We start from the raw sequence: 16235 nt of genomic DNA on the forward strand, positions 1-16235 counted from the left end.
GACCGTGTACTGGTTGATAAACAGGAGCTGAGGTCTGGATAGAGGGCAGGAAATGCAGCACAGTCACCTTGATGGGGAGCAGTTCTCTTTCATTAAATTAGGATACTAAGATCATATGCACAGCACGGTATTGTGATGTAATGGTATTGGGATCGTTTTTAAAGTTGTTTTTTTGTTGTTGTTGTTGTTGTTTTTCAGCCCCCTGTTGTTAAAAGGTGAAATGTTCCTGGTCTTTCACATATAGAACCACAGATGATGTTCCTCTTTTTGTTATGTTGGTCCCTAATCTTTCCTTCCTTACTTCAGGTGACCACAAAGTCGTGTTTGTGCAGAAGGGCCCGCTGGTGTTGGTGTCTGTCTCGCGCACCCTGCAGTCAGAAGACCAGCTGCGGAGGGAACTTCACTACGTCTACTACCAGATTATCAGCATGCTGACACAAGCCAGCATAAGGCGTATCTTTGAGCACAAGAAAAACTATGACCTGCGTCGGCTGTTGACTGGCTCTGAGAAGATTTTGGACAGCCTTCTCAACCTGGTGGAGACAGATGCAAGCTATCTGCTGGGGGCAGTACAGTGCCTACCCCTTGCATCCTCTGTGCGTGACTCCTTGAATGCCATACTGCTGAAGGCCATCACACCCAACCTGGTCTTCTCCATCCTGCTCGCAAACAGCCAGCTGGTCACCATTGTCCAGGAGAAGGCTGTGATTGAGGACTGCAGACTGGAACCCACTGACCTGCTCCTCCTACTCAACCTCATCCGTGCCTCCTCTGCCTTCCAGGCTGGCGAGATCTGGACACCCATCTGCCTGCCTCGGTTTAACCCAGATGGCTATTTCTATGCTTACATATCTTACCTAGACCCTGAGTGCACAGTCTGCCTGATTCTGCTCTCCACCGACAAGGAGTCATTTTACTCAGTGTCAGACTGCAAGAAACGCATTGACGAGAACTTAAGGACTCAGAACCTGCTGCAAGTCATCTCAGCAGCTCGGCAGAGCCATTCGTACAGTGCTTCCTTGGTAGGGGTCTCCGACCTTAGACACTTCATGTACAAACCACTGGACATCCCAGAGAACTATAAGCAGCTCACTCAGTTTACAAGGTGAGGATGGATGGAAATCACTGGAATGAGCCCACTGGCTCTTGGGTAGTTAGCTGTGTTGCATTTGGCCCTTTGGAAATGTGAATAGTGCCAGGAAGGGGCCACTGTTTGTTTGCTGTCTTTCAGTCTTTGACATTGTTCTTCTGAACCTTGCAGGTATCACTAGTTGATTGGTGTTAGAAATGGGGTCTTTGGTTGGCAGTCAGGTTACCTCCTGTCCAAGCAAGGACCCTCACTCCAGTCAGGGTAAAGGAGAATTAAACTCAGTTAACCCCAGCTCTCCCCTTGGTAGCTTGGCACAAGCAGGTAGGCTTAACTTCATAGGCCAAGTGTAAAGTATTTGTACCAATAAATACAATAATATAGTAAAAACCGCACCAAGTGACTCAACACAGGTTTAGAAAAATAGACAATATTTATCTAAACAAAACAAGACCAAAACAACAGAAATCCAACATACACAAGTAAAGGTATGAATTTTTAAAGATTAAACTAAAAAAAATAGCGCTTAGAAACACAAAATGCTTCGTTGATGTGATAACACAGCGTCATGACGGAGTCGTTCCCAACAATCTGACGCCAATGGCACCAGGTACGGAGTCACACAGACCCCCCAGGTACAGTACCTTAGTAAAATGTGAACACAAGCCAGTGCATGAAGTCGGGGATTGCGGCTTTGGTTCCGGTGCTGTGGGGCGAAGAAGCTGAGGCAACATGAAGAGGCGTCGGGTCCTTGCTGTGGAGCAGTGGAGGTGAGGCAGCGGCGGTGCGAAGCATTGAATCTCGGGTGGAGTCGTTATCCGGTATTCATGACATGATGCGGCGACTTCCACGGAGTGGCGGACTTCGGCGGGGCTGCAACCGTGTTGGGCCTGGGAGGGTCATCGCACTCCAGCGAGGACCATGGAGTAGGTTGCAGGCGGCATCACGGATTCGGCAGCGGCGTCGGTCCGGAGTCGGCCAAAGACGGTTTTCTTAGATTTTCACCAGCTTCTCCTTTCAAGGGCCCAGGGACTGGATAGGGCACCACTTGTCTGGGCAGGAGTCTTCGCTGGTAGGGGAAGTCTTTGACTCTCTGCTGAGATTCCGGCCCTGACAAGTGGTGCCCTATCCAGTCCCTGGCCCCTTGAAAGAAGAAGCTGGTAAAAATCCAAGAAAACCGACTTTGGATGACTCCCGAACGAAACCGCTGCCCAGTCCCATGATGCCGCCTACAACCGACTCCGTGGTCCTTGCTGGAGTGTGACGACTCTCGCAGCCCTGACACTGCTGCAGCCCCGCGACTCCATGGAAGTTGCACAACCACGTCGTGGCTGCCAGATATCGACTCCGCCCGAAGTACACGGATTCAACGATTTGCACCAATGCCGTCTCACCTTCACCGCTCCAGAGCAAGGACCCGAAGCCTCTTTGTGATGCCTCAGTTTCTTCGCACCGGAACAGACAGCGCCTCGGATCCAGCGGCGCCACGATCCCAGACTTCGCGCACCGGCTTGTTTTCACATTTTACTAAGGTACTGTACCTGGGGGTCCGCGTGACGCTGTACCCGGTGTCACTGGCGTCGGATTGTTGGGAACGACTGTCACAATGCCGTGTTATCACCTCACAAGCATTTTGTGTTTCTAAGCGCTATTTTTGACTTTCATCTTTAAAAATTCATAACTTGACTTGTGTATGTCGGATTTTTGTCGTTTTGGTCTTGTTTTGTTTAAATAAATATATTGGATATTTTTCTAAACCTGTGTTGAGTAATTTGGTGCTGTTTTTACTATATTACTGTGTGTATTGGTACAAATACTTTACACCTGGGCTCTGAAGTTAAGCCTACCTGCTCGTGCCAAGCTACCTACGGGGTGAGTGGGAGTTAACTGAGTGTGATTCTCCTTTACCCTGACTAGAGTGATGGTCCTTGCTTGGACGGGGGTAACCTGACTGCCAACTAAAGACCCAATTTCTAACATAAGTGATCAGCGGTGGGGATTGGGCTTGCATTTGTACTTGACATACAGTGATTAAGTAGTACACTACTGTTTCAGTGCAGATCACTACGTGACCACATACTACTTGTCTTTGTGAATTTTCTTTTTTTTTTTTCCCTACTTCCATTTGGTGGTAATACTTTATTGACTTTTGAACTCCATCTGTGAACTGGTTTTCTGGCTTTGGAACTTTGCACTTTTAACTCTTCATCATGTCTCAATCTGGAGATGCATCAGCTGGAGCTGCTTTTGATTTTGGGAAACTGGAGAGTTACCCAGTCGCCCAACTTAAACAGTTCTGTAAGGATCTTGCCTGTCCCATTAAGAGTACCGCCAGAAAGGAGGAGCTGCAAAAGGCACTGAGGGACTGGGTGACAGCCAAGGAAGCTGAGGGGCACACAGAAGACGAGGATGAGGGTGAGAAGGAGGAGACGCAGAGTATTCACAATGGTATAGTGGGTGGGCTTGTTATGTCCAGGGGGAGGGTCACTAGAGCAGGTTGTATTGTGTCATTCAAGGGTCTGACTCCTGAAGAGTTGCAGGACAGACAGGCAGAGAGGGCTCACCAGTTACAGTTGTAGAAAATGAGGATGGCCATAAAAGAGAAAAGGTTATTGTTGGCTCATGAGCTCAGCTTGAGGGAGCTGGATCAGAGGAGCCAGTCTAGTAGGGATGGTGGAAGCAATAACACAGTGCAACCTGAGAGGAGGGTGCACAATCCTGAGGACCATGTGAAGGACTACAAGAGGAAGGATGACATACTGTTGTGGTTCAAGGGGTAGGAGTCTGCTCTCCATATTGATCTGGTCCCTGAAGCTCATTAGGGGTGGGTCTGTGGAAGCACTTTGAGGTAGAGGGAAGGGACACTCTGACATGCTTAGGGGATCCCCAGGGGCTCACCTAGCCTATCATGAAGGACGCCCTGATCACAAGGTATGGTCTCACCCCTGAGGAGTACAAGTTTCTAAAAGTGGCATTTTCAAACATCCAGGGGCTCACCTAGCCTATCATGAAGGACGCCCTGATCACAAGGTATGGTCTCACCCCTGAGGAGTACAAGTTTCTAAAAGTTGCATTTTCAAACATGCAATTTAAAAAACAACTTCACTAAAATATGTATTTGTCAATTGTGAGCTCAGAGACCCTAAACTTCATATTTCTATCTGCTCCCAAAGGGAATCTGAGATTTAATAACTTTTAAAGGCAGCCCCCATATTAACCTATAAGAGAGATAGGCCTTGCAACACTGAAAAACATATTTGGCATTATTCCACTGTCAGGACATGTAAAACACATAAGTATATGTCCCATCTTTCGCATACACTGCACCCTGCCCCTGGGGCTACCTAGTGCCTGCCTTAGGGGTGCCTTACATGTACAAAAAGGGAAGGTTTGGGCCTGGCAAGTGGGTACACTTGCTTGCAGTGGCAGGTCTGAGCCATGTTTACAGGGATACTTAGGTGGGTGGCACAACCAGTGCTGCAGGCCCACTAGTAGCATTTGATTTACAGGCCCTGGGCACCTCCAATGCACTTTACTAAGGACTTACTAGTAAATCAAATATGCCAATCATGGAAAGCCAATTACACATACATTTTACATAGGAGCACTTGCCCAGAGTATTAAAAAAACGGAGTCCAGCACACATCAACAACCTGGGAAACAGAGGCAAAAAGTTAGGGGAGACCACGCCAAGGATTCCAAGTTTTACAATTGGGGATGCATAGTCCATGAGTACAGAATATTTGTCCTCAAATTAAATTATCCTCATCACCTTACTTTAATGGTGAGGTTGGGCACTGAATCCTGGGAGTCATTCAGACTAGCTCTCACGCTTGCATAAATACGGTGAGCTTCTATGCTGCACCATATCCCATTGTTCGTCTTTCTTTTCGATTTGTATCTGTAAACAAAGAAAGAGTGAAGTGAAATATGGAGACTGCAGCGAGTCATGAATCCATGGTAGTCAATAGTGTATGCTCGAGTCCACAAATATGGCCTCCCCAAGGTCCCTCACCTTTGATGTGGAGGGACCTCCAATAATAATTTCTCCCACCTCTTTCCCTTGACTAGTTCATCAGAATCATCCAAACCCCTCTCTCATCCCAAAGAGTGTTATATATGGTCAGCGACTGTGTTGTTAGTGGTTTTATTAAATTAGTCTGAAGCCTTTCATCACTCAGGCTGGAGAGATTATTGCCACTACAATAAGAGGGTTGGCTATCGAAGTACTGTGTATAATGGTACGTGCATAGTGTGTGTGTAGCACTGAACAGCAGGCTGTGCCCAGTGACCCAATCCATTAGACTTACGAGAGGCACTTTATATATATATATATATATATATATATATATATATATATATATAGTTTCCAGGTGCGAGTCAGGAGTGTGGTGTTCTATGAAACAAAGGGTTTTCAGAATGAGGGCCAAAGTAGGAGTTCCTGCCACAAGGGTGCATGTAAAAGGGGGCAGGAGATGCCTCGTTTAGGTGGTAGTCACATATTGCTACCACCTGAACGTGGTCCTAGTTAAATTTCAGCGCCAAGGAGTGAACATAAGGCTGCATTACCTGTGACTCTTTAATTTTAGATAGTTGCACCAGTCCAGGTCATGGAGTGCAGGTATCTGCTTCTCAGCTCCCACAAGAGGTGCCACCAACTGGCAACTTGTTTCAGTAGCAGTATCTAGATTTGAATGTGGTTAAAGACTGCATAACATTTCCGGCTGTGCTTTCTTCCCCCTCCTAAGCATATATGTGTTTGCACCGATGATTCGAAGAATAATAAGCTGAATGTGATTCTTCCTCGAAATTCAATTGTACCTTCCTGAATGCAGGTGCTGAATGATTCTGAAAGCTTTTCCTTGTGTGTTCTGTTGGCCTCGTCCGGCTGAGGGTTGAGTAAGCGATGATGCATTTGGCTAAACGCTGACTATTTTGGTTTGTTTCCTTTTTTCTTCTTCTTTCTTCTGCTGTTAATTCCCTGCGTTTCTCTTTGCTGTCCCTCAGTCCTGAGGCAGAAGGGCCATACTCTGACGAGGAGGAGAGACAGCGGCTGTTTGACCTCTACCGCTACTTGCACAGTCGCATCCACAGCACCTCGCGACCTCTGAAGCTCATCTACCATGTTGCAGAGAAGGAGACACTGCTTGCGTGGGTGAGCAAATATAACCGCTTTGGCATAGTACTAAAGAGATGTACTTCTGCATTGTGCTATAGAGATGTGCTTTTTACCTGCACTTTTCTCTTTCGTACCTATAGAAGTTGGACATGGTCTGCAGATGAGAAACCACCAGGGGCCTGGGGGACCCTTGTAGAGTGATGATAGCCCTTAAGTCCTTGGTCCCCCCGATCGGAAACATCTATAAGTGATTATGAAGTTTATACCCGTTTAACTTTTTCAGAAACCCACTGAGACTTGTAGGGGACATTAATCTCCACACTAGTCAGTGAATCTCCATTGGCTGGTAGACTGAAAGTAGCTTTACGCTTTCTCTTCTTGTATTTTGCTTACCAAATCTCCTCGAGGTGTGAACTTTCAGTTGCTGCTGCACTGCAACAGAATCAAAGTGCGCATGTAGTGAAGTCTTCATTCCAAACAATCCAGTGCCCAAGAAGAAAAGGTTCCCTGAGAGGAAAAAGACACCATAAAAGAAAATAGACTTTGGAGGGAACAATATTAAACACTGGAGAGGGCTTAGTAATTCTGTGCCTGCCCTCTAAGCCGCCCAGCAACATTTCTTTTTTAAATATTTATTTATTTGCATTTATAACATCAAAAACACTGACAGATATCACAACAGAATCAAAAGCTTTCAGTTAGCGGATATCCATATATTACTTGGCGTGTAAGAACAGTCACGTTCAAATGTCTTTGCCAATATGGCATCCCACCCCGTGCAACCTAACCTGTGTGCTGGTCTACAGTCTTATCACACCGTCTTACATGTTCTAGCCAGCTATGTAATAGGTGTAAGAACAGCACTAACAAAACATTAAAAAATCGAGGTGTGTAGTTGCTGACATACGTGTGAAAGCCACCTAGCAACACTGACACAGTTAAAGTGCTTAAATTATATTCCCATGTTCATTCATTAAGAAATCCGCCCCCTCTACCCCACCTGACGCAAGTACCCTGAACAAGATTGGGTCTGGTCTGAATTCAAGTGCCATACTGAGTAAAATCTGTAGCCCTGTACTAACCCAGGGCGCTAGCCTGCTCCCTAAATCAGTGCTCGGAAGTAAATCTGGGTACCTCTGTACCCATCAACCTTTGTGCCAATCCACCTAGGAATTGTTTTCTCTCTTGATGAGATCAAGTGCACTGGAGGAAATACTATGTCCAAAGAGAGAGATGCCCTTTACCCTGTCCAAAGAGAAATGATCTGTCCTCCTCGCCAAACAGAGTAATACTTTGTACACCTTTCCAACTAAAGCAATGCTTTGTACCCTTCACCAAACAGAGGAATGGTTTATACCCCTTTCCAGGGAGTGATGCACTGTACCCCTGTCCAAAGCTAGAAGTGCTGTGTGTGCCCCTTTTGAAAGAGAGAAGTGCTCTCTACCCCTGTCCAGAAAGAGAAATGTGAATGTCCTAGGGCCTTCCTCAGGAAAGGTGACCCAAGAATAGAATGTTTCTGTTTGGTAAGCTTCATTAGCTTCGACTATAAATGTGCCATCCCTTCCCTCATCTCTTAGGCCATGCCCTATCAGATGTACTGTTAATGCATGCCTGTCATTCTCGGGAATGTCTGACAGTAGCCATATTATGAAATGGGTAAAGAGATGGAACACCAAATAGGCAGAAAGAGTTTAAGAGTTTGAGCTCGAACAGCCTAGTTAGGTGCTCCCCGTTCAGCCGAGAAGGATTTTTCCAAAGACCACGGACGTCATTGTATAACAGTACTTAGGATACCTGTTGATTGTGAGACAGAGATACTCAGTGTAGGAAGTTGGCTCTGTATGTGCTATTTCAAAGTAAGGAATAGCATGCACAGAGTCCAAGGGTTCCCCTTAGAGGTAAAATAGTGGTAAAAAGAGATAATACTAATGCTCTATTTTGTGGTAGTGTGGTCGAGCAGTAGGCTTATCCAAGGAGTAGTGTTAAGCATTTGTTGTACATACACATAGACAATAAATGAGGTACACACACTCAGAGACAAATCCAGCCAATAGGTTTTGTTATAGAAAAATATATTTTCTTAGTTTATTTTAAGAACCACAGGTTCAAATTTAACATGTAATATCTTGTTTGAAAGGTATTGCAGGTAAGTACATTAGGAACTTTGAATCATTTCAATTGCATGTATACTTTTCAAGTTATTCACAAATAGCTATTTTAAAAGTGGACACTTAGTGCAATTTTCACAGTTCCTGGGGGAGGTAAGTTTTTGTTAGTTTTACCAGGTAAGTAAGACACTTACAGGGTTCAGTTCTTGGTCCAAGGTAGCCCACCGTTGGGGGTTCAGAGCAACCCCAACGTTACCACACCAGCAGCTCAGGGCCGGTCAGGTGCAGAGTTCAAAGTGGTGCCCAAAACGCATAGGCTTCAATGGAGAGAAGGGGGTGCCCCGGTTCCAGTCTGCCAGCAGGTAAGTACCCGCGTCTTCGGAGGGCAGACCAGGGGGGTTTTGTAGGGCACCGGGGGGGACACAAGCCCACACAGAAATTTCACCCTCAGCGGCGCGGGGGCGGCCGGGTGCAGTGTTAGAACAAGCGTCGGGTTCGCAATGGAAGTCAATGAGAGATCAAGGGATCTCTTCAGCGCTGCAGACAGGCAAGGGGGGGCTTCCTCGGGGAAACCTCCACTTGGGCAAGGGAGAGGGACTCCTGGGGGTCACTTCTGCAGTGAAAGTCCGGTCCTTCAGGTCCTGGGGGCTGCGGGTGCGCAGGGTCTTTTCCAGGCGTCGGGACTTAGGTTTCAGAGAGTCGCGGTCAGGGGAAGCCTCGGGATTCCCTCTGCAGGCGGCGCTGTGGGGGCTCAGGGGGGACAGGTTTTGGTACTCACAGTCGTAGAGTAGTCCGGGGGTCCTCCCTGAGGTGTTGGTTCTCCACCAGCCGAGTCGGGGTCGCCGGGTGCAGTGTTGCAAGTCTCACGCTTCTTGCGGGGAGATTGCAGGGTTCTTTAAAGCTGCTCCTTTGGATAAAGTTGCAGTCTTTTTGGAGCAGGTCCGCTGTCCTCGGGAGTTTCTTGTCGTCGTCGAAGCAGGGCAGTCCTCAGAGGATTCAGAGGTCGCTGGTCCCTTTGGAAGGCGTCGCTGGAGCAGAGTTCTTTGGAAGGCAGGAGACAGGCCGGTGAGTTTCTGGAGCCAAGGCAGTTGTTGTCTTCTGGTCTTCCTCTGCAGGGGTTTTCAGCTAGGCAGTCCTTCTTGTTGTTGTTGCAGGAATCTAATTTTCTAGGGTTCAGGGTAGCCCTTAAATACTAAATTTAAGGGCATGTTTAGGTCTGGGGGGTTAGTAGCCAATGGCTACTAGCCCTGAGGGTGGGTACACCCTCTTTGTGCCTCCTCCCAAGGGGAGGGGGTCACATCCCTAATCCTATTGGGAGAATCCTCCATCTGCAAGATGGAGGATTTCTAAAAGTTAGTCACCTCAGCTCAGGACACCTTAGGGGCTGTCCTGACTGGCCAGTGACTCCTCCTGGTTGCTTTCTTTGTTCCCTCCAGCCTTGCCGCCAAAAGTGGGGGCCGTGGCCGGAGGGGGCGGGCAACTCCACTAAGCTGGAGTGCCCTGCTGGGCTGTGACAAAGGGGTGAGCCTTTGAGGCTCACCGCCAGGTGTTACAGCTCCTGCCTGGGGGAGGTGTTAGCATCTCCACCCAGTGCAGGCTTTGTTACTGGCCTCAGAGTGACAAAGGCACTCTCCCCATGGGGCCAGCAACATGTCTCTAGTGTGGCAGGCTGCTGGAACTAGTCAGCCTACACAGACAGTCGGTTAAGTTTCAGGGGGCACCTCTAAGGTGCCCTCTGGGGTGTATTTTGCAATAAAATGTACACTGGCATCAGTGTGCATTTATTGTGCTGAGAAGTTTGATACCAAACTTCCCAGTTTTCAGTGTAGCCATTATGGTGCTGTGGAGTTCGTGTTTGACAAACTCCCAGACCATATACTCTTATGGCTACCCTGCACTTACAATGTCTAAGGTTTTGTTTAGACACTGTAGGGGTACCATGCTCATGCACTGGTACCCTCACCTATGGTATAGTCCACCCTGCCTTAGGGCTGTAAGGCCTGCTAGAGGGGTGACTGACCTATACTTGCATAGGCAGTGAGAGGCTGGCATGGTTCCCTGAGGGGAGTGCCATGTCGACTTACTCGTTTTGGTCTCACTAGCACACACAAGCTGGCAAGCAGTGTGTCTGTGCTGAGTGAGAGGCCTCCAGGGTGGCATAAGACATGCTGCAGCCCTTAGAGACCTTCCTTGGCATCAGGGCCCTTGGTACTAGAAGTACCAGTTACAAGGGACTTATCTGGATGCCAGGGTCTGCCAATTGTGGATACAAAAGTACAGGTTAGGGAAAGAACACTGGTGCTGGGGCCTGGTTAGCAGGCCTCAGCACACTTTCAATTGTAAACATAGCATCAGCAAAGGCAAAAAGTCAGGGGGCAACCATGCCAAGGAGGCATTTCCTTACACAACCCCCCCCCAAACGAAAGAGGATGAGACTAACCTTTCCCAAGAGAGTCTTCATTGTCTAAGTGGAAGAACCTGGAAAGGCCATCTGCATTGGCATGGGCAGTCCCAGGTCTGTGTTCCACTGTGAAGTCCATTCCCTGTAGGGAGATGGACCACCTCAGTAGTTTTGGATTTTCACCTTTCATTTGCATCAGCCATTTGAGAGGTCTGTGGTCAGTTTGAACTAGGAAGTGAGTCCCAAAGAGGTATGGTCTCAGCTTCTTCAGGGACCAAACCACAGCAAAGGCCTCCCTCTCAATGGCACTCCAACGCTGCTCCCTGGGGAGTAACCTCCTGCTAATGAAAGCAACAGGCTGGTCAAGGCCGTCATTATTTGTTTGGGACAAAACTGCCCCTATCCCATGTTCAGAGGCATCTGTCTGCACAATGAACTGCTTAGAATAATCTGGAGCTTTTAGAACTGGTGCTGAGCACATTGCTTGTTTCAGGGTGTCAAAGGCCTGTTGGCATTCTACAGTCCAGTTCACTTTCTTGGGCATTTTCTTGGAGGTGAGTTCAGTGAGGGCTGTCACAATGGATCCATATCCCTTCACAAACCTCCTGTAGTACCCAGTCAAGCCAAGGAATGCCCTGACTTGAGTCTGGGTTTTTGGAGCTACCCAGTCCAGAATAGTCTGGATCTTGGGTTGGAGTGGCTGAACTTGGCCTCCACCTACAAGGTGGCCCAAGTAAACCACAGTTCCCTGCCCTATCTGGCATTTGGATGCCTTGATAGAGAGGCCTGCAGATTGCAGAGCCTTCAAGACCTTCTTCAGGTGGACCAGGTGATCCTGCCAGGTGGAGCTAAAGACAGCAATATCATCAAGATAAGCTGTGCTAAAGGACTCCAAACCAGCAAGGACTTGATTCACCAACCTTTGGAAGGTGGCAGGGGCATTCTTTAAACCAAAGGGCATAACAGTAAACTGATAATGCCCATCAGGTGTGGAGAATGCTGTTTTCTCTTTTGCTCCAGGTGCCATTTTTATTTGCCAGTACCCTGCTGTCAAGTCAAAGGTACTTAAGAATTTGGCAGCACCTAATTTGTCTATGAGCTCATCAGCTCTAGGAATTGGATGGGCGTCTGTCTTGGTGACAGAGTTGAGCCCTCTGTAGTCCACACAAAACCTCATCTCTTTCTTTCCATCTTTGGTGTGAGGTTTGGGGACTAAGACCACTGGGCTAGCCCAGGGGCTGTCAGAGCGCTCAATTACTCCCAATTCCAGCATCTTGTGGACTTCCACCTTGATGCTTTCCTTAACATGGTCAGACTGTCTAAAAATATTGTTTTTGACAGGCATGCTGTCTCCTGTGTCCACATCATGGGTACACAGGTGTGTCTGACCAGGGGTTAGGGAGAAGAGTTCAGGAAACTGTTGTAGGACTCTCCTACAATCAGCTTGCTGTTGGCCAGAGAGGGTGTCTGAGTAGATCACTCCATCTACTGAGCCATCTTTTGGGTCTGATGACAGAAGATCAGGGAGAGGTTCACTCTCTGCCTCTTGATCCTCATCTGTTACCATCAACAGATTTACATCAGCCCTGTCATGGAAGAGCTTAAGGCGGTTCACATGGATCACCCTCTTGGGGCTCCTGCTTGTGCCCAGGTCCACCAGGTAGGTGACCTGACTCTTCCTTTCTAGCACTGGGTAAGGGCCACTCCATTTGTCCTGAAGTGCCCTGGGAGCCACAGGCTCCAGAACCCAGACTTTCTGCCCTGGTTGGAACTCAACCATTGCAGCCTTTTGGTCATACCAAAACTTCTGGAGCTGTTGGCTGGCCTCAAGGTTTTTGCTTGCCTTTTCCATGTACTCTGCCATTCTAGAGCGAAGGCCAAGTACATAGTCCACTATGTCCTGTTTAGGCTCATGAAGAGGTCTCTCCCAGCCTTCTTTAACAAGAGCAAGTGGTCCCCTTACAGGGTGACCAAACAGAAGTTCAAAGGGTGAGAATCCTACTCCCTTCTGTGGCACCTCTCTGTAAGCGAAAAGCAGACATGGCAAGAGGACATCCCATCTCCTTTTGAGCTTTTCTGGGAGCCCCATGATCATGCCTTTTAATGTCTTGTTGAATCTCTCAACTAAGCCATTAGTTTGTGGATGGTATGGTGTAGTGAATTTGTAAGTCACCCCACACTCATTCCACATGTGTTTTAGGTATGCTGACATGAAGTTGGTACCTCTGTCAGACACCACCTCCTTAGGGAAACCCACTCTGGTAAAGATACCAATGAGGGCCTTGGCTACTGCAGGGGCAGTAGTCGACCTAAGGGGAATAGCTTCAGGATACCTAGTAGCATGATCCACTACTACTAGGATATACATATTTCCTGAGGCTGTGGGAGGTTCTAGTGGACCAACTATGTCCACACCCACTCTTTCAAAGGGGACCCCCACCACTGGAAGTGGAATGAGGGGGGCCTTTGGATGCCCACCTGTCTTACCACTGGCTTGACAGGTGGGGCAGGAGAGGCAAAACTCCTTAACCTTGTGGGACATATTGGGCCAGTAGAAGTGGTTGACTAACCTCTCCCACGTCTTGGTTTGTCCCAAATGCCTGGCAAGGGGAATATCATGGGCTAAGGTCAGAATAAACTCTCTGAACGACTGAGGCACTACCACTCTCCTAGTGGCACCAGGTTTGGGGTCTCTGGCCTCAGTGTACAGGAGTCCATCTTCCCAATAGACCCTATGTGTTCCATTTTTCTTGCCCTTGGACTCTTCAGCAGCTTGCTGCCTAAGGCCTTCAAGAGAGGGACAGTGTAGGAAGTTGGCTCTGTATGTGCTATTTCAAAGTAAGGAATAGCATGCACAGAGTCCAAGGGTTCCCCTTAGAGGTAAAATAGTGGTAAAAATAGATAATACTAATGCTCTATTTTGTGGTAGTGTGGTCGAGCAGTAGGCTTATCCAAGGAGTAGTGTTAAGCATTTGTTGTACATACACATAGACAATAAATGAGGTACACACACTCAGAGACAAATCCAGCCAATAGGTTTTTATATAGAAAAATATATTTTCTTAGTTTATTTTACGAACCACAGGTTCAAATTCTACATGTAATATCTCATTCGAAAGGTATTGCAGGTAAGTACTTTAGGAACTTCAAATCATCAAAATTGCATGTATACTTTTCAAGTTATTCACAAATAGCTGTTTCAAAAGTGGACACTTAGTGCAATCTTCACAGTTCCTAGGGGAGGTAAGTATTTGTTAGGTTAACCAGGTAAGTAAGACACTTACAGGGCTCAGTTCTTGGTCCAAGGTAGCCCACCGTTGGGGGTTCAGAGCAACCCCAAAGTCACCACACCAGCAGCTCAGGGCCGGTCAGGTGCAGAGTTCAAAGTGGTGCCCAAAACACATAGGCTAGAATGGAGAGAAGGGGGTGCCCCGGTTCCGGTCTGCTTGCAGGTAAGTACCCGCGTCTTCGGAGGGCAGACCAGGGGGGGTTTTGTAGGGCACCGGGGGGGGACACAAGCCCTCACAGAAAGTTCACCCTCAGCGGCGCGGGGGCGGCCGGGTGCAGTGTAGAAACAAGCGTCGGGTTCGCAATGTTAGTCTATGAGAGATCTCGGGATCTCTTCAGCGCTGCAGGCAGGCAAGGGGGGGATTCCTCGGGGAAACCTCCACTTGGGCAAGGGAGAGGGACTCCTGGGGGTCACTTCTCCAGTGAAAGTCCGGTCCTTCAGGTCCTGGGGGCTGCGGGTGCAGGGTCTCTCCCAGGCGTCGGGACTTTAGGTTCAAAGAGTCGCGGTCAGGGGAAGCCTCGGGATTCCCTCTGCAGGCGGCGCTGTGGGGGCTCAGGGGGGACAGGTTTTGGTACTCACAGTATCAGAGTAGTCCTGGGGTCCCTCCTGAGGTGTTGGATCGCCACCAGCCGAGTCGGGGTCGCCGGGTGCAGTGTTGCAAGTCTCACGCTTCTTGCGGGGAGCTTGCAGGGTTCTTTAAAGCTGCTGGAAACAGAGTCGCAGCCTTTCTTGGAGCAGGTCCGCTGTCCTCGGGAGTTTCTTGTCTTTTCGAAGCAGGGGCAGTCCTCAGAGGATGTCGAGGTCGCTGGTCCCTTTGGAAGGCGTCGCTGGAGCAGGATCTTTGGAAGGCAGGAGACAGGCCGGTGAGTTTCTGGAGCCAAGGCAGTTGTCGTCTTCTGGTCTTCCGCTGCAGGGGTTTTCAGCTGGGCAGTCCTTCTTCTTGTAGTTGCAGGAATCTCATTTTCTAGGGTTCAGGGTAGCCCTTAAATACTAAATTTAAGGGCGTGTTTAGGTCTGGGGGGTTAGTAGCCAATGGCTACTAGCCCTGAGGGTGGGTACACCCTCTTTGTGCCTCCTCCCAAGGGGAGGGGGTCACAATCCTAACCCTATTGGGGGAATCCTCCATCTGCAAGATGGAGGATTTCTAAAAGTTAGAGTCACCTCAGCTCAGGACACCTTAGGGGCTGTCCTGACTGGCCAGTGACTCCTCCTTGTTATTCTCATTATTTTCTCCGGCCTTGCCGCCAAAAGTGGGGGCCGGGCCGGAGGGGGCGGGCAACTCCACTAGCTGGAGTGTCCTGCTGGGTTGGCACAAAGGAGGTGAGCCTTTGAGGCTCACCGCCAGGTGTGACAATTCCTGCCTGGGGGAGGTGTTAGCATCTCCACCCAGTGCAGGCTTTGTTACTGGCCTCAGAGTGACAAAGGCACTCTCCCCATGGGGCCAGCAACATGTCTCGGTTTGTGGCAGGCTGCTAAAACTAGTCAGCCTACACAGATAGTCGGTTAAGTTTCAGGGGGCACCTCTAAGGTGCCCTCTGGGGTGTATTTTACAATAAAATGTACACTGGCATCAGGGTGCATTTATTGTGCTGAGAAGTTTGATACCAAACTTCCCAGTTTTCAGTGTAGCCATTATGGTGCTGTGGAGTTCGTGTTTGACAGACTCCCAGACCATATACTCTTATGGCTACCCTGCACTTACAATGTCTAAGGTTTTGTTTAGACACTGTAGGGGTACCATGCTCATGCACTGGTACCCTCACCTATGGTATAGTGCACCCTGCCTTAGGGCTGTAAGGCCTGCTAGAGGGGTGTCTTACCTATACTGCATAGGCAGTGAGAGGCTGGCATGGCACCCTGAGGGGAGTGCCATGTCGACTTACTCGTTTTGTCCTCACTAGCACACACAAGCTGGCAAGCAGTGTGTCTGTGCTGAGTGAGAGGTCTCCAGGGTGGCATAAGACATGCTGCAGCCCTTAGAGACCTTCCTTGGCATCAGGGCCCTTGGTACTAGAAGTACCAGTTACAAGGGACTTATCTGGATGCCAGGGTCTGCCAATTGTGGATACAAAAGTACAGGTTAGGGAAAGAACACTGGTGCTGGGGCCTGGTTAGCAGGCCTCAGCACACTTTCAATTGTAAACATAGCATCAGCAAAGGCAAAAAGTCAGGGGGCAACCATGCCAAGGAGGCATTTCCTTACACAACCCCCCCCCAAACGAAAGAGGATG

At 48.6% G+C, this 16235-nt stretch overlaps 1 protein-coding gene across 1 annotated transcript in view; it reads left to right on the forward strand.

Moving 5' to 3' along the window:
• LOC138260972 (vacuolar fusion protein MON1 homolog B-like) overlaps nucleotides 1-16235 on the forward strand; it is a 141906-nt gene that overhangs the window by 71884 nt on the left and 53787 nt on the right. Inside the window, exons 4-5 of the mRNA XM_069209535.1 lie at nucleotides 307-1105; nucleotides 6095-6242. Of these exons, the coding sequence (XP_069065636.1) occupies nucleotides 307-1105; nucleotides 6095-6242 (947 nt within the window). The remainder of the gene's footprint in view (nucleotides 1-306; nucleotides 1106-6094; nucleotides 6243-16235) is intronic.

This window comes from Pleurodeles waltl, chromosome 10 (genome assembly GCF_031143425.1).
Source record: "Pleurodeles waltl isolate 20211129_DDA chromosome 10, aPleWal1.hap1.20221129, whole genome shotgun sequence".
Taxonomy (NCBI): Eukaryota; Metazoa; Chordata; class Amphibia; order Caudata; family Salamandridae; genus Pleurodeles; species Pleurodeles waltl.